Consider the following 26,825-nt stretch of genomic DNA (forward strand, 5'->3'; position numbering starts at 1 on the left):
CTTTGAAAACCAGAAAGAACTCTATAATTATGAGAATAGATTCAATTTTGTGCACGTAACAGGGCTTTGCCATGTAGCTTCGGTTTGTCTGTAATTTACTAGGTAGTTCAGGCTGGCCTTGACTTTGTATTAGCTCCCAAGTATTGGGATTACAGGCATGCACTACCAAACCTGGCTAGAAATTTGAAGTATAATCTTCAGTACCTGGTGTACTCAGTTCAACAGAGCACTGTTTACAAACCATATTTACCTTGTTTATTAGCCACAGAACTTGTTTATTGGCCAGGTCCTAATAACTATTATTGTTTTAATTGATTTTTTATTTTCTTGTATGCTAAGTTAGTAATGCCATTCAATTGTGTATCTTTGGTGATTGTTCCGAGGTTGTTGTTTTCTTAATTTTGCTTTAGTGGTAGTAGATGCTTTTAATAGGAATGGAAAACCTTGAAAAAGAAAAAGTCTGTCCTAATTGCTATGTTATAATTATAAGAGGAGGAAAGGCAGGAAACAGGGCCTTCAGAAGTACTGGCAGCTGAGAAGAGTCAACTGCACCAAGGATGCTTTTGTGAAAGAACGAGCAAAATAGCTCTCTGTGTACCCTGGACTTTCATGCATGAAGACAGGATCATTTTTACCATCCGCCTAATCAGTAATGCCAGTGTCTTCAGCAGAGGCTTGTTCATTCTGAATGAGACACTCTTGCCCCCTTCTTCTTTACCTATGCATCTATCTATCTATCTATCTATCTATCTATCTATCTACCTATCCATCATCTATCTATCTATCTATCTATCTATCTATCATCTATCATCTGTCTGTCTGTCTATCTGTCCTATCTATGTATGTATCTATGTATCTATTATCTATCTATCTATCTATCTATCTATCTATCTATCTATCTATCTATCATCTGTCTATCTATCTATTATCTATCTATCTATCTATCTATCTATCATCTATCTATCATCTATCTGTCTGTCTTTGTATGTGTATGCTTGTATGTATGTATGTATGTATGTATCAATCATCTATCTCTTCTCTCTCTGTAGGAGTTAGAGGCAAAAACTGAAAGACAGTGTCACTTCACAGCTGAATAGAATGGTGCTAGCAGCAAGAACAGCTCAGCACAAGGTGGCCTCTAAAAGCTATATCATTAGGTAGGCCCCAAGCCCACTTTCACCTTCAACTCTACCAAAACCTGTCAATTTTGTACTGCTTGATGAATGTAGCACCACAGGGCAGGTTGTAGGTAGAGTTTTCCTGTTCTGACCACCTGCTCTCAAATCATCAACATGGAGACTTAAGATTACTTATAAATGCTCAGTCAGTAGCTCAGGCTTGTTACTAACTAGCTCTTACAGCTTAACCTATTTTTATTAGTCTATGTGTCAAGGCTCATGGCTTTTACCTCTATCCCATTTTGTGTATCCAATTCTTTCTGCATCTGATTGGCAACTGGCTGACTCCACCCTTCTCCTTCCCAGCGTCCTCAGTTTGGGTCCCCTGCCTAGTCTTGTTCTGTTCAGCTATTGGCCAGTTTGTTTATTAAGCCAGTGACAGTGACAAATCTTCCTAGTGTACAAAGGGAATATGCCACAGCAGCAGGTAACTTCTCATTTTCTTTAAGCATCTCTTTCTTTCACAGGTAATTTGTAGATTCTGCAGAATATCCTTTTCTCATCATCTTCATTCTTCCTTTGGCTTACTACATTATTACTACTCTTAGGTCTACAAAAAATTCTGTCCTCTACTAGAAAAACCCTTAAAAGATGGCCCTCTGCTTACTGCATGGACTGCACCATTGTACTCCAGTCTTCAGACAAAGCCTCACCTGAGGACTGGAGAAGAGCTCACAGAGGCAGTGTTACTCAGCAGTGGCTACCAGCATGCCAAACTCCTCTGGGGCTGTACCAATTACTTGTCATACTGTGCATCTAATGCTGCAGCTAGAGTAGTCAGTGCCCAGTAGGTTTTGCCTGATTAACATTTGTTTTCAGTCCCAATTCTTTCTTCCTGCCGCACTGTGTGGTCATTAAAGATCAGTTTCCCATTCTGTGCTCTATACCACCATGTAGTACGCTCCCAATTTGTCCCTACGATAAGCCTAGCAAGTCAGATAATTGAAGGAATATTCTGCAGAGCAGGCTTATACTGATGTTATCTCTGCTGAGCTAAGTGAAGTAACTGAGATACATGGAATTGTAGATGGATTTTTCTTTGGACCACCCAACTCACAAAAAACGACACAGAGACTTATTATTAATTATGAAAGCTCGGCCTTAGCTTAGGCTTGTTCCTAACTAGTTCTTATAACTTAAGTTAACCCATATCTTTTAACCTATGTTCTTTTACATGACTCAGTTACCTTTACTCCCTACTACCCATCCTGCTTCCATTTCATCTGCTGGTGACTCTGCCTTTCTTTCTCCCAGAGTTCTCTCTGTCCAGAGGTCCCACCTATACCTTCTGCCTAGCTATTGGCTGTTTAGCTTGTTATTAAATCAATCCCAATGACATATCTTACACAGTGTAATCAGATATCTCACAACAAGGAATGATTAAGATGTCAAATCAGATGTGCAGTTTTGAGTACCTTGTCTACTACTTCAAGAAGTCTCTTAACCCCAAGGACTCTACTTTCTGATCTGAGAAATAGAGACACTATGTATCTCTTAGATTGATTCTCTGAGGTTTTTCTATACTGAAAATTTTTATAGATATGTTGCTTTGTTGCCAACAGTACTTTTATTTTTAACGTTTGGCTACCAAGCCATGTTTGGTATCTCAATCCCCAGCTTTGTTCACATAATGGCTTGTGACAGAGGAAGAACCTTATTCCCAAATAATCCAGACACCTGATGTCGTCAGCACTGAGGCCACACTTGGTAGGGATGTGACAACTATTTTCTCTGTCACTAAGAACCCATGCTTTGTATGTTTTCCAATTAGTCTTGAGCTCTGTGATGGTGGAGGCACTGACTGTCTTTGTGAGCAACTACTACCTTGGATGCGAGGGTCTGAGCAAAGAATGTGTCCAAAGATGAGCTTAGGTAAAACTTAAAGTTACCAAAACACGAATCTAGACTCTCCTAGAGTTACATGGTAGAGAAAAAAGGGCATCTCCACTCCATTTCAAACAAATCCTTTCTGTGATTCTCATTAGCAACCAACCTGAGAATTATATTGTTCACATGCTATTTTGTTTGTTAATTATTCTAATGTAATGGGTTAAATATCATCTCTTAATTTCTATCGACGTAGTTTACCATATGGTTATCTTTAAAATAGTTAATTAGTTGAGGTAGAGTGGTTTTACCTACTCAGGCTGGCCTCAGACTTCTGGTCTCCTTCCCCAGTCTTCAAACAGCTTGAATGACAGGTCTGTACTCCCATGCCTAGCTTCAGGTTCCCCAGAGCATTCGTTTCTCTGCTGCTGCACAGCAGTGTGTGTTCTACGCCCCTGTGCGGGCATGAGGATATCTTTGAAGGCCATAACCAAAAGTAGGGCTTTTGTTTCAGAGTGAGAGATGGGCGCATGCAGTTTTACTAACTACTGTAAGAATGTTCTCTAGAAGGCTGTGCTAAGGCTACAGACACACACGAGGTTCTGTTGCTTCATAGTTTTGCCAGCTCTTGGCATTACATAGCTTTCTACTTTTTCCCAGTCCAATGGATGTGAAATGGTATCTTGTCATTTTAATGAACATCTTTCTGATTGGTAATGCTGTTGGAATTGCCTTAGATGCTCACACGTCTGTTGGGCTTGCTTCTCTATAATCTTTTGCCATTTTTTTCTTTTTTGAATTTGATGTTTTTGTGGTGTTAGAGCAGATCTTGCCACTTTCAAGATACTATTTCCCTTTTGCTTTTAGAAATTGCAAGATCTTCCAATCTGACACACTTTAGTTAGCTTTACCCATAATATCATCCCATGAACATGATTACAAAGATACTCTGGTGCCTGTAGTTTTATAATTGGGGGTTTTGCTTATGGAACCTTTCGATATATCATCACAAATTACTCTCTGTGTAGCACCCATTAATTTTATAGTTTCACATTTCATAGTCAGATCTTTAACAGCTTAGGTTTACTTCTGCACAGTAGTGTTGGGTGGGGGATAATACTAATTATTATTTCTCCACATAGAGGACCCTGCTCTCAATACTATTATCCCTTATCACATATACATGTGTGTAATACTTATGTTTGTCTCTGAACTCTCTTTTGTCCTCCGCAGCTTCTTATATGTACCTTGGCTTGGTAGATAATCTTAATATTTTTTGGGCACATTTTCCTCTTCTTTTTTTTAAATAGATTTTATTATTCCATTTGAATTTAAGTGAGCTTTTAAGTTTTCCAAAAATTTATATAGGACTTTGAATAGTTGTGCATTAAATTTACAGCTGAATTCATTGAGAATTTACCCTTTTTTCGGAGACAGGGTTTCTCTGTGTTGTCCTGGTTGTGCTGGAACTCACTCTGTAGAATAGGCTTGCCTTTGCTTTGTGAGTACTGGAATTAAAAGCGTGTACCACCACCCAGCTCAGAATTGATCCACTTTTTTAATTTTTATTTTATTTAATTATTTTTTTTTTAAGACAGGGTTCCTCTGTGTAGGTTTGGTGCCTGTCCTGGAACTCACTCTGTACACCAGGCTGGTCTCGAACTCACAGAGATATGCCTGCCTCTGCCTCCTGAGTGCGTGCACCACCACCACCCAGCAACCCCCCTATTTAATAATGCACTTTTATTTCTCAGAGCATAGGTATCTCTTTGTTTTGATTACCTTTGTGGAATTTTCAAAATTTTGGGGGGTGAGCGGTTTTATGTGTTCTTGACTAAACTATTTATTGATTATATTGCTATTTTAAATGCCATCTTTTTACTTACATTTTTAATGGGAGGTTTTGGATATAGAGAAGTGCTAGTGATTTTTACTCTTTTATCTGGTACCTGCAAACTTTGCTGGATTCTTATTTTCTTGTATTTATTTTCTAGGTAAATGATATTATATACAAAATGACAACTTACTTTCTGTTTTTCCCTCCCTCATTTCCTTTGGCTTTTGCTCTCCTAGACTTGGCTGGGGCTCATTCTTAGGCTATATAAACATCATGGACACATTAAGCCTGGTTTGAGAGGAAGCATCTTAAAGAAAGTTCAGTTTTACCAGAGGCAAGGATTATCAAACTGAGTTTTCTTCTATTTTCTACTTTTCCATTTAAAAAGTTTAGGTGTTGAACTTTGTAAAGTCTCTCTCTCTCTCTCTCTCTCTCTCTCTCTCTCTCTCTCTCTCTCACTGTTTAAATCATTTTTCTTGATGTTACGGTGGTAGCATGGTTTTTCATAGGAGCATTGTCACTTCAAGCAGCATAAGGTCTTTTAACATGCACACGTGCACAGTTACATACATGTGTTATTGCAAGTAAACACAGAATAATATGATTCCCTTTGGATTTTCCAAAAAGCCTTTGGGTTGTTGAGGGGAACATCTTTTCAGGTTGTTGATCAGGGGAGTTCAAGAGATTCTCAAGATGATACAGGCTGTACTTGTCATTGTCCTCGGTTGCCTCAGTCGAACTTGAAGGTAAGACCCTGCTGCTGAAGATACCATATACTTTGGACGGAGGATTTGGAGAAATGGATCTGGGTCTGACCTAGGGGCTTCCTCTCTGAGGACTAACGTTTATAGTACCAGAAAGTGCTGTGCAAGCTGCCAAGGAAAAGAAGCAGTCAATAGCCCCGCTCAGTTCCAACGCTTCCACACCACAACAATGACCGGAACAGTACAATATTCTGCAAGGTATATAATGATAGGGGCGTTTTTATCCTGAGGACAGCCAACAACTGCTCAGTAGGAGGGAATTCATGCCCGCTACTGTAAACCTAACCAACTACCCATGGCCCGTCAGGCCCAGGGCCACACAGGAGATCCTACTGCGAAGGCTTTCCTAAACCAGTGTTTTCGAGCCACACTCTAAACATTCATCCTCCCACTCACAGATAAGTGTGTCTCTCATTTCCTTATCAGAAACTCAGAGAAGCCTTTTCTTTTCCAGCAGAGAATGTCATAGAAAGTGATAACTGGTTAAAAGGTAGAGAAAAATGGACCATGAGGTGCCCAGCCATGATTGCTGCATCTGTAGTGCTACTCCTCCACCTGAGGCTTAGGGAGCATCACAGAAGACGAAAGACCAGAATCTCTGCTGTGAGATTGTACTCTCTATATGTGACAAGGAAGTTGCAGCCATGAAATCTCAAGAACATGGTTGACCAGAAGAACGACAGCACCGATTGGCCGGCCAATGTGGATGGGAGAAATCTCCCAGGGTCCCACCCCTAGATGAAACCACGTGCATCCATGCTGCTGAGAGTGGGAGAATCAGTTTTCTACAGGGATAAGATCCCAATAGGTTATCCAATCCCAAGCAGTCAGCCTTATACACATATACATATGAACAACTCTAAATGAGCCCAATAAGTTGTATCTATAAATTTATATGTGCATATGTATGTAATAATAATTCAAGAAAAAAAATCATAGTAAGAACTTAGGTTTGACATTAAATTTTCTACACATAATTTTTTTATTGATTTTTATTGAGCTCTACATTTTTCTCTGATCCCCTCCCTGCTTCTCCCCTCTCCCCTTCAACCCCCTCCCAAGGTTCCCATGAGTGAGTACATGTGATAATTGTCTTTCTGTGTCTGGGTTACGTCACTCAAAATAATGTTTTCTAGCTCCGTCCATTTTCCTGCAAAATTCAAGATGTCTTAATTTTTTTCTGCTATGTAGTACTCCACTGTATAAATGTACCACATTTTCCTTATCCATTCTTTGGTCGAGGGGCATTTAGGTTGTTTACAGGTTCTGGCTATGACAAACAATGCTGCTATGAACATAGTTGAGCACATGTCATTGTGGTACAATTGAGCATCCTTTGGCTTCCTAATTTTCTGAGAAATCTCCACACTGACATTCAAAGGGGCTGTATCAGCTTGCATTCCCATCAGCAATGCAGGAGTGTTTCCTTTACCCCACAACCTCTCCAGCAGCATAAGTTGTCACCAGTGTTTTTGATCTTGGACATTCTTACGATGAGTACGATGTAATCTCAGAGTTGTTTTGATTTGCATTTCTCTGATGACTAAGGATGTTGAATATTTCCTTAAGTGTCTTTCAGCCATTTTAGATTCTTCTGTTGAGAGTTCTCTGTTTAGGTCTGTACTCCATTTTTTTTATTGGATTATTTGTTCTTTTGATGACCATTTTCTTGAGTTCTTTGTATATTTTGGAGATCAGACCTCTGTCTGATGTGGGGTTAGTGAAGATCTTTTCCCATTCTGTAGGCTGTCATTTTGTCTTGTTGACCACTATACATAATTCTTACTTGGAAAGAAAATTTAGTCACTTGGACATTGAGATATGGTATGGTAGTGGTATTAGATATGATCTAATAATTCAGTGGGTTTCATTTTATTATTTTAATTTTAGAATTAATTTATCATACTCTTTTTTTTTAAAATAGAGAATTTAATTACTAGACTAAAGACTTGAGAATAATTTCTTTTCTTCAGAATGGTGTAGTGCAGTGGTTCTCAACCTGTGGGTTGCGACCCTCTTGGGGTCACATATCAGATATTGTGCATAGGAGATTTTACATTATGATTCATAACAGTAGCATAAATTACAGTTATGAAGTAGCAACAAAATAATTTTGTGGTTGGGGGTCACTACAACATGAGGAACGGTATTAAAGAGTTGTAATATTAGGATGGTTGAGAATCACTGGTGTATTGTTTGGGGTAGGCCAGTAGCTCTTCATTCTCCTTAACAGTTTCGTCAAGACAGGACAATGAAACAGAACAAGAGAAGGAAGATATCAGAGGCCTCAGTGATAGATGGCAATGCCTTGGTTAATTTTTCTTATTTTAAATTACCGTTTGATTCTTGTGACACACAATATATTTATACTTTAAACCTGCATTATTGAACTTGAATATCAAATATTTACTTATAAATTTGAACTTCTAACCATAAAATTGCAATATTTATTGTGCATAAGAATATTACTTAGGGTTTATAACTGGTAGTGATTTTTCTCAATTTGATGCACAGACATTTACATTTATATTACTGAATGAGCTACCTGTTATGCCTGCTCCCTGCTCCTTCTGTTTTCTGTCTAAGCAATGGAGATATTGCCCTTCCCTACACGCTCCTAAGTTCATGATGTTTTGCCCTAGTATGGACCTAAGAGACCATGGGTGGAACCCTCTGAAACTGTAAACTAAATAAAAGTCACAGTCCTTAAAAATAAAGTAAAGTGGCATTTTGTTCTTAATTGTCTTGGTCAATCTTTCTATTCTCTTAGGGAAAATTTGTTATTTTATATTTTCTGTCAGTTTATCTATGTCCTCCACATTTTTAAGTTTGTTTGAGTATAATCAATCATGTTACATTTTTAACATACACCTTTGCATCTTTTCACTTTATGTATTATTTCCATATTTTTAAATAATTTCTCTTTAATTCTCTTAATCTTTTCAATAAATGGATTTTAAAATAACTAAAAACTATTTTGGAATAATTTTAAAGATCAGATCAGCCAAGTTAGTACCAAAAGTCCCCATGTACCTCATTCTGTTTGTAATAACACACTTTATATAACCAACAGGCAATGACTAGTGTAAGGAGGTAGTAGCTAAAGTGTGGAGTTTATTCAGACTTTTTAGTTTTCCATTACTGAGGCCTGTTTTCTTTATTTCATGTCACGGGCTGCACTGTGTCTCCACAAATATGTATGCTAATGCTCTAACTTCCAGCACCTAAGGAATGTGAATGTTAATGTGAAATTGTATGCAGCATCTTTAAAGAGGACGTTAAGTCAACATGAAGATATTAGAGTAGGCTGATTCACTGTATTTGGTGCTCTTATGAGACAGTGGCACTGGGGGAATCCCTAGAAGCCCTGCGGTGGTCGCCTACAAGCCGAGTAGGGGGCCTCAGAAGAAACTAAGACTGCCAACACGTTTTTGTTGCGCTTACTCCAGAGAATTATAAGAAAAATCAGATTCTTTTAAAGTTTCCTAGCCTAAGGCACTTAGCAAAGCAGCCTTAGAAGGACTGTACAGTACTGCATTTGTGTACCACGTTCCTCTGTCTTCAGTGTGGTCTCCCAAAGAACTCCAAATAAAGACAGGAAGACTTAGTATTAGTTATGAATGCTCGGTCTTAGCTTATTCTCACTTCTAGCTAACATTTTTCTTTAACTCAAATTAACCTGTTTCTCTTCATCTATGTTTTGCCCCAGGGCTCCTTACCTTTCTTTCCTTCTGTTTGTTCTGTTCCATCTAAGTGGTTGGCAGTCGTCTGACTGCCTGGCTGGGGAAGGGGGTCTCCTCTTTTTCTCCCTCGTTCTCTCTTCTTCTCAAGCCTAGATTGCTCTTCCTACTTATTCTCTTTGGTTTTCAGGCCTCCCTATCCCATTAATGCCTAGCTCTTGGCCGGTCTGCTTTTTATTAGATCAATGAGGTGCCTTAGGCAGGCAAGGTAAAACAGTAACACATCTTTACATAGTTAAACAAAAGCAGCCACACATCTTTGTCTAGTTAAAGTAATAATCCACATTAGTATCTCAGTTTTTCCTTGTCTTTCAAATATACTCTAATGATACAATACATTAGAACTACATTAAAGTGAGATGAAGTTCTTTCCCCTTCCTGGAAGACTGAATGTGTACCAAAGGGTTCTAGATATTATGTTAAATTCACCATAGTAATGAGTGTCATAGGCAAAATATTTCGAGGTTATTCAAATATCCTGCTTTTCTTCAAAGATTTTTTTTCCACTAATGTTCTGCAGGTCTTAGTTGCAATAATTATTGCTATGTTGTTCTTTTCTTTCTTTCTTTCTTTTTTCTTCTGAACTGGGCATTTTACCCAGGTGTGCATTCTGAGCAACCACACTGCACCGCTTAGCTACTTTCTCACTCCTAATATTATGTTCTAATGGTCAGTTTTCTATTTCTCCAATTCTTTGTGTATTTTTCAACTGAAATTCTTCTGTAAGAAAGTTTTATTTCTTTATTTTTTCTTGTATTTGGGATTATGGACTTGCAAATATTTATCCTTTTGTTGTAGAATCTAATATCACCATTATTTCACTTCAGTCATTTATTTCCTTACTAATTTTTAGACAGGGTTTCACTGCATAGTTCAGGTTGGTCTGGAACTCAAGATCCTTCTGCTACAGCCCCCTGAATGTTGAGACATTGAGCATGCACTGATACTTTCTGCTGGTAGATAGTCTCCTTAATGAAAAAATATTCTTACTCCTTTTCAGGAAGACATCGCTCCTCTGCAGGCTCCTAGGTCCAGGCGAGGGTCCATGTGTGTGGTTCCTTGAAACTTAGCCTAGAGACCCATAAGGAAATTTGTGTTTCTTCCCCAGTTGTCTACCAACAAACCCATTGAGGTAAAAGGCTCAAATAACTAGGACAGTCCTCCAGGCCAGAAGCCACATGAAATAAGATGTGAACAGTAGCCCCTGATCTGTGGTAATTTTGAAATCCACTTGAGCACATGTCGCCAGGTCATCCTTAGGACCCAGCTTTCCTCTCTCAGAACGCTTCATCAAAGGTTTCAGCTTTCCCCCCTGGGCTCTCGTTTTCATCCTCTGAATTATCCTTGCTCCCTAAAGAAGTGAGGATCTGTGTGGCTGTCTCAGTCTCCTTGTTGACCTTAAAAACCAGGGAGCTGTACTTTAAAGTGTTATGTGTCTCCTTGTCAATCAAGATGCTGATGTGCCTGTTTATGTCAGAAACTGACAGCTTCGGGTATTCTTTTTAAAACTGATAATAGTTTTTTTTTTTATTTTTCTAAGTTACTGTATTTTTTAAATTTAAAATTCCATCTTTCCCCCTTCTATTTCTTCCCCAACAAATGTTATGCATTCCTTTGCTCTTTCTCAAATTTATAGCCTCTTTTTAAATTGTATAATATGAATATATAAATGTATCAAATATATTCTTAAACACATAAATATAACCTGCTCAGTCTGTACAGTGCTATCTATATGTATGGTCTTAAGATTAACCTTTTGTTATTGGATAACCAATAGGAGGACTCTTCCCCGGGGAAGACCCACTCTCAGCATTCCCTTTGCTGGTAATTCCCCCTCTAGGGCTGAGGTCCACTGAGATTTAACCCTCTTTGTTAGCGTGTCCATCCGTGTCGCTCTTCAGGTTTTGTTTCAGCTGCCATGCTAATGAGACCTCATGGGCATAGTCGATGACATTTCTAGAAGATATAATTTCACAGCAAACTTCCTGTTCCTCTGGCTCCTACGATCTTTCCACCCTGGCTTCCTCAATGATCCCTGAGCCGTAGGTGCTGGGATTGTGTTTAGATATACCAGTTTTGACTAGGCATCACACAGTTTCTTTTCTGTTGTATTTTAATCAGTTGTAGTTTTCTGTGATGGTCTTTGTGGCAAAGAGAAATTTCTTTGCTGAGGCCTCCTGTTGGTATTCTGTGAATCTTACTGCATTGCATTCTACCAGAAAGATACTACACTCATATATTTCTTTGACATAAACATTTTTTTTGTTTTGGTTTAGAATCCCTGGTTCTTAGGGCTGGGACTATAGCTCAGTGGGTAGAGTGTTTGCCTACTCTACATAAAGTCCTGGGTAAAGAAGCCCTCAGCATCTCACAAAATTGGAGGTACTCATCATCCCGCTAATCTCAACACTTAAAGGTACAGGCAAAATAATCAGAAGTTCAAGGTCATACTCAGTTTCATAGGGAGTTTGAGACAAGTCTGGGCTATAAAAGATTTAGAGTAAAAAAAATGGACAACAAATATCCTGATAACAATAACAAACATAAAGAAATAAACCTGGGCCCCATTGGTGCTGTGAAATAAACCTTAAGAATATTGGAATTCCTTTTGTTTACAGATGTTCAGAAGCACACAGTTTACCACTGGAAGATCTTTGAATTAATATGTTCACAAGGCATTGTCTTAGACCTATTTTTAGGCCTTAAAGGATTTCATAGCTTTATTTTGTGGTGGGTCTTTGCTCTGACCCTAATGTATATTCTGAAAATCTTTTGCTAGGAGACACTAAGGATGAGAAACCATTTTATTTTCAAGCACTGTAGACTGGGCCTTTGATATTTCTCTTAAGTGTTGCTAAAAAATGAAACTACTGCATTATAGCATTATTCGCATGCCTAGTGCTAACTTGTAGAAGAATAAATAAAATGAGGAGTAGCTCTCAACTTTAAAGAAAGGATGAAGTGGAGCATTGCACTAAGTGGCACGGGCAGCCAATAAGAACAGATGCCATTTGAAACACGAGGAAAGAGACAAAAATTAGAGATGTGGTTCTGCTCTTGGAGCTGGATGGGAAGGGCGTGGTGAATTGCATTGTTTCCTTGGTGTCTTCCATCCCTACTGGTTCTTAGTCTTTTTGATCCCTCTTCTACAAAGGCCTGGGGGAAGATGTTCAAAGGAGAGATTTTGGATGGAGATGTTTCATTTAGGATTGGGTGTTCCAAGGTCTCTCACTCCGCCCATTATCCAGTGTGGGTTTCTATATTTGTTTCCATCTATTGCAGGTATAAACCTCTGTAATGATGACTGAGCAAGACAGTCATCTAGGGGTATAGCAGAACGTCATTAGGAGTTATTTTGGCAAATTGCTTGAGCAGAACAATTGAATTTAGTTTTTCTCTAGGTCCATGGCCTATCTAGTCCCAGGTTCTTGGCCACCTGAGCAGTGTTAAGCATGGGTTTCCCTTGATGGAGTGGGCCCTAAATCCAATCAGAGAATGCTTAGTTACTCCCACAACTTTTTTGTCCTGACGGCACCAGCAGACAGGAGACTCTCTGTTGAAGACCACTGGTTTTGTAGTTGGGTTGGTTATTTACCTTTTTCCTCTCATAGTGTTTGCACATTTCCCGTCATTTTTCATTAATGCTGACTTCATGGATTATTATGTCACTTTCTCCCCCAGTAGTGGAGCAGAGAGTTAGAGTTCAAGGTAACAGGGCTGAGAAACCCAGCAGACTCTGGAAGTTTTCCTTTGGTCTCCAGTTTTTTTTTTCATTCTCTCATCCACAGATGTTCCTGAGATTCTATCTTTGCTTAAACCGCAGTCCTTCAGTTTTCCTTTGCCCGCTGTTAGTTTAGCTACTTTTTGCTTCTCCTTAACATTGGAACTTTTTCCAAAGTTAATTGGGTGTTGGCATTACTGAGAAGTTAGGAGAAAATACCTAAGAAAGATATAATGCCAGAGAGATTGGGACATAGTTCAGTTGTAGAGTGCCTAACTTGTGTGAAGCCCGGGATTTACTGCCAGAACTTATAAAGGCAAGGTTTTGTGAGACAGTGAGAATTTTCTTGGGCCCTATATGTCTTTCTGAGTTGTCTAAAACACAACACAACAACAAAACAAAACAAAATGCATGCATGAGGGATTAGAGGTCAGAAGTGGGAGAGGCCCAGCTAGAACACTGTGCCAAGAAGTTTTATCCTCTGTGGTTTTCAGTCTATGAAAATGACAATATTGGTGTTGAATAGGGATGGGTCAGGATCGTATTTACATGTTTTCGGGGTTGTATCACCTTTACTTCAATATACTTCAGTTTGTCGGCCCCTGCTTGCATGGCACCTTCTGAAGTCCTTGGAGATACCAACAGTGAGCTTACTGACCAACTGTTTTGGAAAAATTTCTGAAAGAATGACAGTTTAGTTGCAAGAGTCTCTTTATGCTATAACACATCCCCATTCTCAGGCAGTGGGCATTTCTGGAAACTGGCTACAAGGCAGTGCAGGACAACTCAGGCCGCATGCTAAGGCAGTCTTCAGTTGTACTGGACAGAGCTAAGTGTGACGGTAAAGATTAAAAAAGAGAAAGTTGAAGTGGGTACCTTTTGGCGGGCCCTGCCAAGGTGTGCCACTAAGCAACAGAGCTGGGGCAAGAGGTTTATTGGGGGAGGAGAAACATGGAGGGGGAGTGGAGGAGGGGAAGGTGAAAGAGTGAAAGGCCATGAGGGAGTGGTGACATGAGGGAGGTAGGCAGACACAGAGAGAGACCAGAGATGAGAGAGCAAGCTGTGCTCTGGTGGGCACTTTTAAAGGGGGGGGGCACATGTGTCATAGCTGCGGATGGAAGGGCGTCTGGCAACAGGTGGTGATGTAGCTGCTTTGGCAGCTGAGGCAGGATGCAGCAGAAACTAACAGTGATGGTGAGTTTTGGTCAACTTGACACAAACTAGGGTCATCTGGAAAGAGGGAACCTCAACTGAGCAATTGCCTCCACCAGACTGGCCTGTAGACGAGTCTGTAGGACACTTTCTTGATTGATGATTAATGTTGGAAAGCCCAACTCATTGCACAAGGTGCTGCCTCTGGGCTGGTGCTCCTGAGTTATAGAAGACAGCAGGCTGAGCAAGTCATAGAGGGCAAATCACTAAGCAGTGTTCCTCTGTTGCCTCTGCTTCAGTTTCTGTCTCCAGGTTCTTGCCTTGGCTCCCCTTGATGGTGGACAGTAAAGTACAAGGTGACAGAACCCTTCCTTCCCTCAACTTGCTTTTCTGTCATTCTGTTTATCACAGCAATAGGAAAACAAATTCAAACACTAAGTTATTGCTATAGCCACTTGGGGGACCTCATTGATGTCTGGTAATATTCTTTGTGTCCGTGGTATGCATCCACCAAAAGTTATAATACATCTGTCAGGACAAAGGTCAACCTGTTAGGAATGTGTATCAGTGACTTAGTCTTTACATTGGAAGGAAAGCTCTGAACTCTATAGACGTCGCACTGGGACCTCTACCTGGAACAAGGCCAGACTGAACCAAACAGCTATTATTAAAAAGCTGTTACTTGGGTTAGAGATGAAGATCTGAAAGCAGTTAGTAAGGAAACTAGTTAGTGGCAATGGGACAGAAATGTCAAAATACGAGAAAAGTGTGGAAAGCCAATTTACAGCACTTGGCAATGACTCTGGCACGGAAACCTATTCAGGGTGACAGAATATTAGACTGTCAAGGATGAAAGGAATTTGAAGCTTGTCCTGTGTCCTCCCCTCCCCTCCCCTTCCTTTCCGTCTGTCCCTTCCTGCCCACAACAAGTAGGGGAAGACACATTGGTCTATGGAGCACCAAGGGTTTTAGGAGTAACAAAAGTTACTTTATAACAAAAGTTATAGTTTTATAGAATTCGTTGTTTTTTAATCTCTGGAGGTCACCAATAGTCTTTTTCTCCCTTCATTTTCTAGTCCTGAGGCATTTATGCTACAGTAATTTCCTGGCAGCATTTGGAGCTTCTGGGATGTGAAAGGAAGGAACAGAACTTCCGCCCCAGAGACATTGCCCCAGAGACTCCGGGTGCAGGCGTGCTGGGGCTTGGAGCTGGCCTCTGAATGAGGGACCGTGCTCATTTGCGTCTCTGTGTTCCTTCACAATGTCTACTGTTCCCCAGTACGAGAGCTTGTTCCTCTGATGGAGTCCCCCCTAAATTCCACCTCCCTCTCCGGAAGTCTGCAGCACCTTCCCCAGGGCTCAGTGGGTCTCCAGGCACCGAGGAGGCCCTAATGAAGATGAGTCAGCGCTGATTCCCCATCTGGTGAACGCACGGCTCATTTACCTCTGGTGGTTTTGAGCAAACCCAAAGTGCTTCGTGGCTGGGTTGAAAGTCTGCGGTGACTTTTTAGTTTCTATATATGAACTTGAAACTAAGGGAGAACGTTCTCAACAAGTAAGCTACTTATCTCTGAAGCCAATTTTCTTCAAGGAAAAGCAGCAGAACAATGGCAGCCTCCTGCAGTTCCCACTGGTGACCATGGTGCTGAGCGAGCAAGACTTTTGGCCTGTCTTGCCTCTAAGCTCTCCGTGGTGTTGCAAATAGCTGGGGGAAAAAAAAAACCTAAAACAAAACAAAACAAAAAAAAAACTGAACACATTATTTCTAGAAATTTTGACACAAGTAAAAATAGCTAGTTTGGATAATTTATGCTTTATAATGAGGCATTCAATGGAGAATACTAAAATGTTGTAGCCAATGACAGTCCAGTGGGAAACTTCATGATTCTGGTGATGAAAGGTGAAGGGCTGTCATTATGCCAGTCATAAATTTTATCCTGATCTCCTCTTATCCCTTTGACCTGTTCCCCTCCACCATAACGTTTCTTTCTTTGTAATGTTCCCTGCCATAGTGTGCCTTCTATTGCTGTGATAAACACCATGAACAAAAACTGTTTGGGGAGGAAAGAGTTAATTTTGCTTATATGCCCTAGATCACAGTCCATCATGGAGAGAAGTCAAGGAAAGAACCTGCAGGCAGAAACCGAAGCATAGACTATGGAGAGAAGCTACTTACTAGCTTGCTTGCTATGGTTTCTTAGCTTGCTTTCTTGGACAGCCCAGGACCACCTGCTCAAGGATGGTATCACCACAGTGGGCTGGGCCCTCCTGTCAATCTTTAATCAAGAAAGTGTCCCCACAGTCTTACCAACCACTCAGTCTGAGTCAATCTGATATCAGCGTTTACTCAGTTGAGGGTCCTTCTGCCCAGATGACCCTGGCTTGTGTCAAGTTGAAAACTAAACAAACAAACAAGACCAAAACCACATCATAGAATTTATTATAACTATCATTTATTATCTGTCATGTGTACTATGTCATAAACAGAGATGGATATGCCTATGTCTATCCATAATGTCAGAGTTTATTGAATAATACATTTATAACATTGGCGTATTTGGTAGCAGTTTGCCAACAACTCTTAATAGCTGCTCAAAGCAAGCACAGGTTTGGTCAAAGCAAGCAATTTTTTTTTTTAAATCTTAATCTTAGTTACTAATACTAACTCCTATGTTCTACATTTTACATCACATTATAAATATCCACCTATCTATCATCTGTGCCTTTATGTAACTTATAGAAGATGAGTGGAAAGAGAAGTTTCTTCTCCCGGTTACGCCAGCCTCTCTGAGCTCCCACCACAGACAAGTTTTAGCAGGAGAGTGAAATGAGATTAGCACCTGACTACGACTCACTGTAAAGAAGACATTTTTGGGACAGGTGTTATTTTAGAGTCAAGTTTTCTGCGATGTCCACAACCATACTGTGTGGTTTAGTAAATCTTTAGTTATTTACTGAGCACCCTTTCTGTTCCAGGTACCGCATTAAGAGGCTGGAGATTGTGAATGTACAAAGTCCTTACTTTTGCAAGCTGAACAAAATGAGTATTTGCTGGATTTGCCCTCCTATGTTTCTTCTCTGAGTAAAGCTGAGTTAAACCTAAGCGGGCAGTGTGAACAGCTTAGGACGTTCTTTACATTCGTCTCTTTTCCAGGGCAGAACACAGAAAATGTCAAGGCTCACGCTGACTTTTTCTGTTTATCTGTTTTATTTTAGGGGTGTGATGAAAGTTGATATAAGTCTCCAGAAAGTGGACATTGACCAATGCTCGAGTGACGGCTGGTTTTCAGGGACTCACAAATGCCCTCTTAACAACTCAGAGGTAAGAACACAAGGATTAGATCTTCCGAAATCGGAGGCAAAGGCGTGGATGGCTCTCGCACATGCTTCATTTGCGTGGGTGAATGACCCTGCGCATCCGAATGAGAAGGAAAGAATCCAGACACATCTCACTCCTGTCAAATAAACTGAAAGAGGGGAGAAAATAACATTTTTGCAGAGAAACTGTTTTGGGGACCCTTAAGACAAGGCCAAGAGTAAGGTTGTGGCTGAAATTTGACTTTGATTAAAGGATGATTTAATTCTTTAGAACAAGCTAGAAATGTACAACAATCAAGAAATGAGGAAACAGCCCCAGTGGGACCAAACAGAGCAAACATCTTTTCATGCATGGTGATGCTCATTGTCACATTTGTGGGATCAGAGCAGGTACGGCAGGGTAGTCTGGAAAACAAGGAGAAACGTATCTGCAGGGACCTGGAAAGGGATTGTTTACAGCTGTGTGCATTTTCTTCCTTTCCACCCCCACCGGGTTTGACTGGGTGGGATTCTGGCTGATAAAGAACAGAGATCACACTTCTGCGAAAGACCCGTCTTTTTTGTTCAGGAAGCAACAGCAACAGCAATGACCCTTGCCACTTGCCTTTTGCAGTTTCAAAGAAGAAATATGATGACATACTAGAGAATATCTTCTCACTAATCTGTCTCTAAGGTCCAAAGATGCTGTGAAAAAGTGCACACAATTCCAGTTTTCTGACCTTTAACACTTGGAATATCCCAAGGTTGACTCCATAAATTTGTAAGGAAAGTTGACTCAGTTTATTTTAAATAGGAGGGTGTAGTGTTTCTACAAAGTCATACCCAGCATCTTTAATTTGAACTTCTCCATTTGTGAATGGTGGTTGTGCATATTGCACATATATGGTTTTAGAGCAAGGCCATTTAAGCCAGAAGGGACGTTTGCCATTAAGTACTTCTTTTTGTCACTGTAATTATAGGCACACAGGCATATGTATGAACATATATGGATATAATCCCTTCACATGTCACCTTGCGCATACCCTGCAATATCATGCTGTTGCACATCACTAAGACAGCACCAAGCTCACCATTCTCCCAATGATCTCTAAGTCCCACACTCCCCTACGTATCACATATACCTTTATCCACTTCCATTCTCTTTATCACAATAGCCCCCAATTCTCCACCCCTGAGCACCCCAACAACTTCATACTTTTCCTTGTCCTTCTAAATCCAGTGGTTCTCAGCATTCCTAAAGCTTTGACCCTTTAATACAGTTCTTCATGTTGTAATGACTGCAAACCATAAACTTAGTTTTATTGCTTCTTCATAAATGCAATTTTATTACTGTTGTGAATTGTAATATAAATATCTGATCTGCAGGATGGTCTTAGGTAATCTCCACAAAAGAGTTGTTAGGCTCCCAAAAAAGTCACAACTCACAGATTGAGAGATGCTGCTTTAAACCTATCCTACCTCCATAATGTTCATATAATGCTATCTTTCCTCTTTGGTTCCTAGCATATGTTCCCAAATCTCTTTCGTGTCTATATACCCTCACACACCAATCCTCTGTAGCTTTTTACCTCAATCCCTTACCGAGTGGGACTCCGTGATGTATGTGAGCCCTTTTGCTTTGGTAAAACCTTTTGTCCCTATTTGGTAATCCTATGGTTTTGAGAATTTCTGAGGCTTTACTTCCCTTTGAATGACTCTAGCAATTTTAAACATATAAATTTCAATTGATGATTGGTGATTGTCCTTAGTTTGGTTATCTCCATGGCAATTGTGTATGGCCATTTTGCATTGCCTTTAACTATCATGGACTTTTCCATGCTGAAATTCCCACTGTGGATATTGGTCTAAGAGTGACCATTTCTAGGCAGCCTTGCTTTGGTATGGGTGCTGGAGTCAACAGTCTGTTTAGAAATAGGAAGATGGGCCCTTCTTAGCTTATAATAATGTTTGAGTCATTTTGTTTCTTTATGACATTCATTTTTTAACTGGATGGTTTTATTACCAATAACTACTTTTAGAAGATTGATTTATTTTCATTGCATCAGCAATATTAATTTTTTTGAGTCTTGTGTATTTTAGAGCTTTCAAATAAATTATTTCAAGAAACAATACTGTTTTCTATTCCAATGAACAAAGATTAGGTTGAAATATGTGACTTTTCATAATACATATATATATATATGCATAGTATTTACCCAGTTTCTCATGGAAAAACTCAAAAAGCACATTCTTTAGGACAACTGACAGTTCAATGACTTATTTGAATATGTTGTAGCAAGAAGCTCAGTGCTCCAAAAGTACTATCAAGAAGCTGAAATGATGGGGCTTGGAGAGAGGCTTAGTGGTTAAAGCACTGGCTGCTGAGCAAAGGACCAGTGTTCATGGCAATTCACAACCCCCTGTAGCCCAGATTACAGGAGAACTAGGGCCCTCTTCTAATTTCTACCAGTTCCAGGTACATATATGGTGCACACATATATACACCCAAACTAAGCTCTCAAACCCATAAAATGAACCCATTTCGTTCTTAACCTCTTTTCCTACCAATGCTTTGAGTATACAAAGAATTCTTTTCTACAGTTTTTATACATACAAAATGAATGGATTTTTATTTTAAAAGTCTCATTTCAACAACAACAACAACAACCACAACAACAGCAGCAGGAAATAGGAAACACTACTACAGTAGCTTTAAGCTGTTTGATTATAGGCCACTAGTAAACATTAAGTGCCTCCTACATTTTAAATATACAGAGTATACAAATCTTTTATTATATTTATATCTTTTTGTAAATCAGAAAACTTAATCAGGTTGGCATAAGGCTGAAATATCTTAATGAAAATGATATTTTGTAAAAGTAAGTAATTATATCTTTAAAGAGAGCATTATGGTTATCTTGTACCTTACTAAATTTTTTATTAAGAATGTTACAACTAATTATTTGTCATTGTTGTTACAATAATTTATTCCTTAGGAATACAACAACCCAAGGGTCTCTAGGTTCAGCAGGCTTTTTACTTAGCGTTGACATCTGTCACCGGTGATGCGCACACTCTGCAATGCTCTATCGATACACCTGGAATGAATCCACTGTTGACTCTTTTTGTTAAATCACGATGTCCATATTTTCACTTCCATATACCAGTTTTTCAAAGGTTTATGCAAAAATATACTCAGCAGGTTTTCATCTTAACTGGTGTTGGTCCCTAGAAGCTAATCTGAAAGCTGAGCACTTTAGTATTTTAAAGGAATATATGTATATATTAAAGGAATATTTATCCGTAATATGTATCTATTAAAGGAATATATGTATATTGTATATATGTACACGTATACATTCATTTAAATATATAAATATAAAATGATATAAATATTTAATGCTAAAAATAATATATATATATTTAAAATTAGCTTATTCTCTTCTTGTAGGATTGGTTGGGAACTTTTATTTTCAAGTTTAAATTGCAAGGCTCTCTGAATATTTTTAGATTCTGGTAACAAAACTCACATACAGTAAAAACATTTTCAGATATATATTTTCAGTATTCTCACTTTGAAATACTTTCTCAGAATTGCTAAAAAGTCACTTTGGGAGATGGGAAGGTATCTCAGTAGTTACAGTGCACACTGATCTTACAGAGAACCAGAGTCTGGTTCCTAGCACCCATATCCGGAGCTTTGCAGCTGCCTCTAAGCTCAGTACCCTCTCTTGAATTCAGCAGGCACTTGACATTTTTAAATATGTATCTTTATTTTCTTAATTATGTATATATGTGTATGCCTGTGTGAGAATATGTGTATATATGACTATAAGTGCCTGCTGAATGTCAAGCTAGGTGGTGGTGGCGCACACCTTTAATCCCAGCACTTGGGAGGCAGAGACAGGTGATCTCTTCACACATGTAACACACAGGCATGCACACACACACACACACACACACACACACACGTCACAGATAGCATCCCAACATCCCTCCTTAATGGGATGTCTTAGGTTGGAGTCTGTCTGTAACTCCACATAATTTTAGTTAGAAAATATGCTTTAAAAAGATAAGAATAGGTATTATTTAGTTGATGAGAAGAGGAATTTAATGCAAAGATATAAAGAAAGCAGTACTTGGCCATTCCCTTTTGGAAATGCTTGCTTTTAGAACATAACTTAGTCTCTTGAGCATAACAGGATTTACAGTGCTTTCCCAGAGATCTTTAGCTTAATTTCCAACTTAGTGAGAAATTTGGAAGCAGCTGCTTACAGTTCTCATCTTACATGCCCTGTTGTACCAGGGCTCTTGTCCTCTCTGGAATTTTTAGAAAAATAGTTCTACTTCTATAGTTGTGCTGTCTATTGTGAGAGGCACTAGCCATATGCATATGTGGCTACTAATTTTAATATATAATAGATAAAATTAAATACAAATGAAAATTTCAAGTAAATGGCCTCCCCTTCAAGCATCTCACAGCTGCTTGTCCCAGTGACTACCATGTAGAACGGGGAGGTGGCCAGCCAGCTCTAGAAGATGATCTAGCTCATAGTATAGAGGTGACACGTAGGTTTGAAAGGCTTTCAAATCTTTGAATTGCTGGGCAGTGGTGGTACACACCTTTAATCCCAGCACTTGGGAGACAGAGACAGGCAGATCTCTGTGAGTTCAAGGATAGCCTGGTCTACAGAGTGAGCTCCAGAACAGCTTCAAAGTTACAGAGAAACCTTGTTTCGAAAAAAAATTCAAATATTTGAGTTTCTATGAACAACCCAATCAGTAATATTGCCTTCCAATTTAATGAGGGACACACTAAGGACAAGCTTGAAACGAATATTGGCTTCTGAAATCTTCGCGACAGCTACTGTATTAGCTTGGTGGAAAAGAAGTGAGATCAGAACCAGGCAGGGCAGCTTGTGCTGTAATCCTGGGAGTCAGGAATTTGGGGTAAAACCTTGTCCCAGAGAAAAATAAATGAAGCGAAAACCCTTGCACACTGGTTTTTACATGCCATTATATCACGCTAGAAATGAAAAAGTCTTCCAGCAAAGGAGAGTCGTGGACCGGCCATCATCCAGACGTGTAAATGCCCATCAGTGCATCGTGTCTTTTCTTTTCACCCTCATCAGCGCATTTGTGGCTGTTTAAAGAGAACAACGCCTCATCATCAGAAAGAAGAGCAAGGCCGTGGTGCTGCTTCAAGGTAGCTCGCAGGGTGCCAGCGCCAAGCCAAAATCTGCAGACACCTTCCTGTTGATGGCTTCCCTTCCTCTTCAGGCATCGCTTTTGTTCTCTTCCATGGGAACCGTCCAAATTAAAAATGGAAACCTTTCCCTCAGCTATTTGAAGTTTATTTTCGGCTACTGTTAAGTCACTTTTCCATTAGGCTAAATATCTTGCGGTTTGGTAAAACAGCCTTGCCTTACCAAGCCCAACTGAGCGAGTTCCCTCGTTTGTTCCCATTTCTGTGAATAATTAACCTGTTTGAATCTTACATAATCTTTTTGAATCTAAAATTTGTAGATGACGATTGATTTTTTTTCTTGAGAGTTTTATCATGTTCTTAACAGTTCCTAAACTAAGTTTTGATTCATACAAATCGAGTGAGATAAAACTTGGCTCAATTCCATGCTCCCAGCAACTGAACCAAGGGTACATCAGTGCCCTTCGCCATCTTGTGGCTGGGAGAGTGTGACTTAGTTGTGGGAAGCTTGAAGACGCTGAAGCTTTATTCTCATCTCGACATCTCCTCCACTAGAACACTGCGTCATACCTTTCCTTATGGAGAGCTGCGTGTTGTGGGTTCTGTTCTGTCTGAATTGCAGAGCACTGGTTCTAACACTGTCTCACAGAAGCCACTTCTGATGGTAATTTCTCCCTGTTTAATTAGCTATTCTAGCCTTCTCTGTTTGAGGTTTGCTGAACACAGTCCACTAGCTGTAGATTTAATAATTAACAATGTATACATTTGATTTTCTATGAGGTACTTTTTTGATAGATTAAGTCAAATGTATCTTGCAAGGTGTGTGTGTGTGTGTGTGTGTGTGTGTGTGTGTGTGTGTGTGACAGAGACTTGCTATATAGCCCTAGCTACCTTAGTACCAAGGCTGGTCTTAGGGTTGCAACAGTCGCCCCACCTCAGCCTCTGAGTGCTAGTATTACAGGTGTGTGTTCCGAGTGTATTCTCATTCCATAAAATAACATGGACTAATAAAGGAAATCATAATTTAAATGAATTACTTCCTTCTTGAGAGATCCAGGAAACCTGAAGATGAAATCAATCATGACATCCTTTAGGTACTAAGTGGTTAACATACAAAACAGGAACTTGTAGACACAGAAATAAATATCATAACAGGCAAATCTTCACACAGTTCTCAGACATGAAAAAACTTTGCCTACTAGATTAGCCAACAGAAGTTTCTGCAATCAAGAAGCTGAAGTTGGGGGACTGTGAACTCAAGACCAATCTGGATACAGCCTCTGTGGGATAATGCTCTGTACACTGTAAAGATTTGTCACTCATATTAGTTTAATAAAATGCTGATGGGCCAGTAGCCAGGCAGGAAGTATAGGTGAGGTGACCAGACTAGAAGAATTCTGGGAAGAGGAAAGGAAGAGACATAGTCACCATCCAGATGCAGAGGAAACAAAATGAGAATGCATTACTGAGAAAAGGTTCCAAGCCTCATGGCCAAACATAGCCAAGAATGAATTATGAGTTATTTTATGTTGTGAGAACTAGCTAATAATAAATCTGTACTAATAGGCCAAACAGTGTATAGTTAATATAAGCCTTTGTGTGTTACTTTGGGACTGAATGAATTATCGGTTAATTTATGTTGTTAGAACTAGATAATAATAAATCTGAACTAATAGGCCAAACAGTGTATAGTTAGTATAAGCCTTTGTGTGTTACTTTGGGACTTGATGTGGGAGTGATTTCTTATTAATAAAGAAACTGCCTAGGCCCATTTGATAGGCCAACCCTTAGGTAGGCGGAGAAAACAGAACAGGATGCTGGGAGAAAGAAGCTTAGTAGAGAGTCGCCATGATTCTCCCGCTCCAGACAGACACAGGTTAAGATCCTCCCTGGTAAGCCAGCTCGTGGGCTACACAAAATATTAAAAATGGGTTAGAACAATATGTAAGAGCTAACCAATAAGAAACTGGAACTAGCCGGGCCAGGCAGTGTTTGAAAGAATACAGTTTCCGTGTAATTATTTCGGGCATAAACTAGCCATGAGGGCGGCCAGGTGCCGGGGACGCAGCCCCGCCGCTCCTATTTCAACAGGGACTGATCGGCTGTGGGACTGGGTGGGACAGAAACTTACATCTACACACAGCAAAACTTTGTCTTGCTAAGCCAAACCAATCCTAACCAAACCAAATTATTATACTGTGTGCTGAGTATGCTACCATGAAGAACTGATAGAAATGCAATTGTTAGTGAACTTTCTGGTAAGATAGTAAAATTATTATAACTAAAAGTACGGGCACCTTGGTTAAAACTGCTTTTCTTTTCATTTGTCAAAGGAAATCTTCTGAAACTGCTACACACATCTGCATGCCACAACATTCATTACAGTAGTGTGCACTGAAAATTTGGAAGCAAATGTACAATACAGAATTGGCTAAGTAAATTATGATGTATAAGATAGTTCAGTGTTAAGGAAACAAGCTCTCCAGTATGATTTAATAATTCACGAGGATTCAGATACATAGAGAACAGCTGTAGTATGAAGAAGTCTTTCTAAAGTATATTTGGTAGGAGAGTAGATGCTTGGTAAGATGCCAACCTGCTAACCATTTTTATACTGAGAAGTGAAGCCCATACTTTGGAAATGTACATAGGGTGATTTGTATAAGCCACCTCCCAGTGTCTTAAACTGTCGGCCACGTGAAAAAAAATGGTAATAACAAGTTTCTGAATGTATAAAGACCAAAAAGTAATTGGAAACCAAACATGTCACGATTCCCAGTATTTCTGGCCATGCACACCCTGCTGCATCCATGACTTCACTGCAGCCTTGCTGCTGAGCACACAGTGTGCACACCCTGCTGCATCCATGACATCACTGCAACTTTGCTGCTGAGCACACAGTGGACACACCCTGCTGCATGCATGACGTCACTGCAGCTTTGCTGCTGAGCACACAGTGTGCACACCTGCTGCATCCATGACATCACTGCAGCCTTGCTGCTGAGCACACAGTGTGCACACTTTGCACCACACCTCGTACCACCCATGTCCTCTCTGAGAGCAACAAGTGTTCTTAACTTCTGGCCCTCCCTGCATCCCCAAAGTTTGTGCTCTTATAGAAACTTTATAATTATGGAAAATATATAATTTAATATTTTCTCACTATCATTCTTCAATATGTAAGGATCAAATATTTATATCTTTGAATTATATTGTTTTAGAATGTTTGATTTTAAAAACTGTTGAGTTTCTGATTTGAATTTCATAAAAATGAGGAAATGAATTTTTACTTTGGATTAGGACAAAACCTCTTAATTCTTACTATTTGTAAAATGTCCCCATTCTGAAGGCTGTTGTTTTGTCTTATTGACAGTGTCCTTTGCCTTACAAAAGCTTTTCAGTTGCAAGAGGTCCCATTTATTAATTGTTCATCTCAGTATCTGTGCTACTGGTGTTATATTTAGAAGCTGTCTTCTGTGCTAATGCATCCGAGGCTACTTCCCACTTTCTCTTCTATCAGGTTCAGTGTAACTGGATTTATGTTAGGTCTTTGATCCATTTGGACTTGAGTTTGTGCATGGCCATAGTAATGGATCTATTTGCATTCTTCTACATGTTGATATTCAGTTATGCCAGCAGCATTTGTTGAAGATGCTTTCTTTTTCCCATTGTATGATTTTGGTTGTGGTTTTGTGCTACAGAGACATTATCAGCATTGATAATTATAAACTAAAAATATTTATCAATTTTTAATAACTTTGAAGATACAGTATCAAATATCCAGCAATATTTAATTCCTTATGTAAAAGAAAATAAGCACATCTATCTTATTAACATGGAAATCGCTAACATCTTTAGAAATGGTAAAATTATCTATAAACCCAAGATTTTTTTAAAGTAAATTTATATAACTCATTACTAACAAATACTTTAGGAGTTACTGTTTCTTTCTTTTTATTTCTGGACTCTCTGAAATGTTACAAAAATAAAATCTTCACAAAACCTTATTCATGAATGGTACGTGTAAAGGTACCTATGATCCAATGCTGAGAGTCAATCCAGGAGCCTTCTCAGGTAGCCATATGCTCGACCATTGAGCTATG

General features: G+C 39.4%; 1 protein-coding gene across 1 annotated transcript in view; it reads left to right on the plus strand.

Moving 5' to 3' along the window:
- Gpr158 (G protein-coupled receptor 158) overlaps positions 1-26,825 on the plus strand; it is a 337,214-nt gene that overhangs the window by 22,471 nt on the left and 287,918 nt on the right. The window contains exon 2 of the mRNA XM_050152617.1: positions 17,436-17,541. Within this exon, the coding sequence (XP_050008574.1) occupies positions 17,436-17,541 (106 nt within the window). The remainder of the gene's footprint in view (positions 1-17,435; positions 17,542-26,825) is intronic.

Source organism: Alexandromys fortis, unplaced genomic scaffold (assembly GCF_014885135.2).
Source record: "Alexandromys fortis isolate MF-2015 unplaced genomic scaffold, M_Fortis_MF-2015_v1.1 scaffold_54, whole genome shotgun sequence".
NCBI lineage: Eukaryota > Metazoa > Chordata > Mammalia > Rodentia > Cricetidae > Alexandromys > Alexandromys fortis.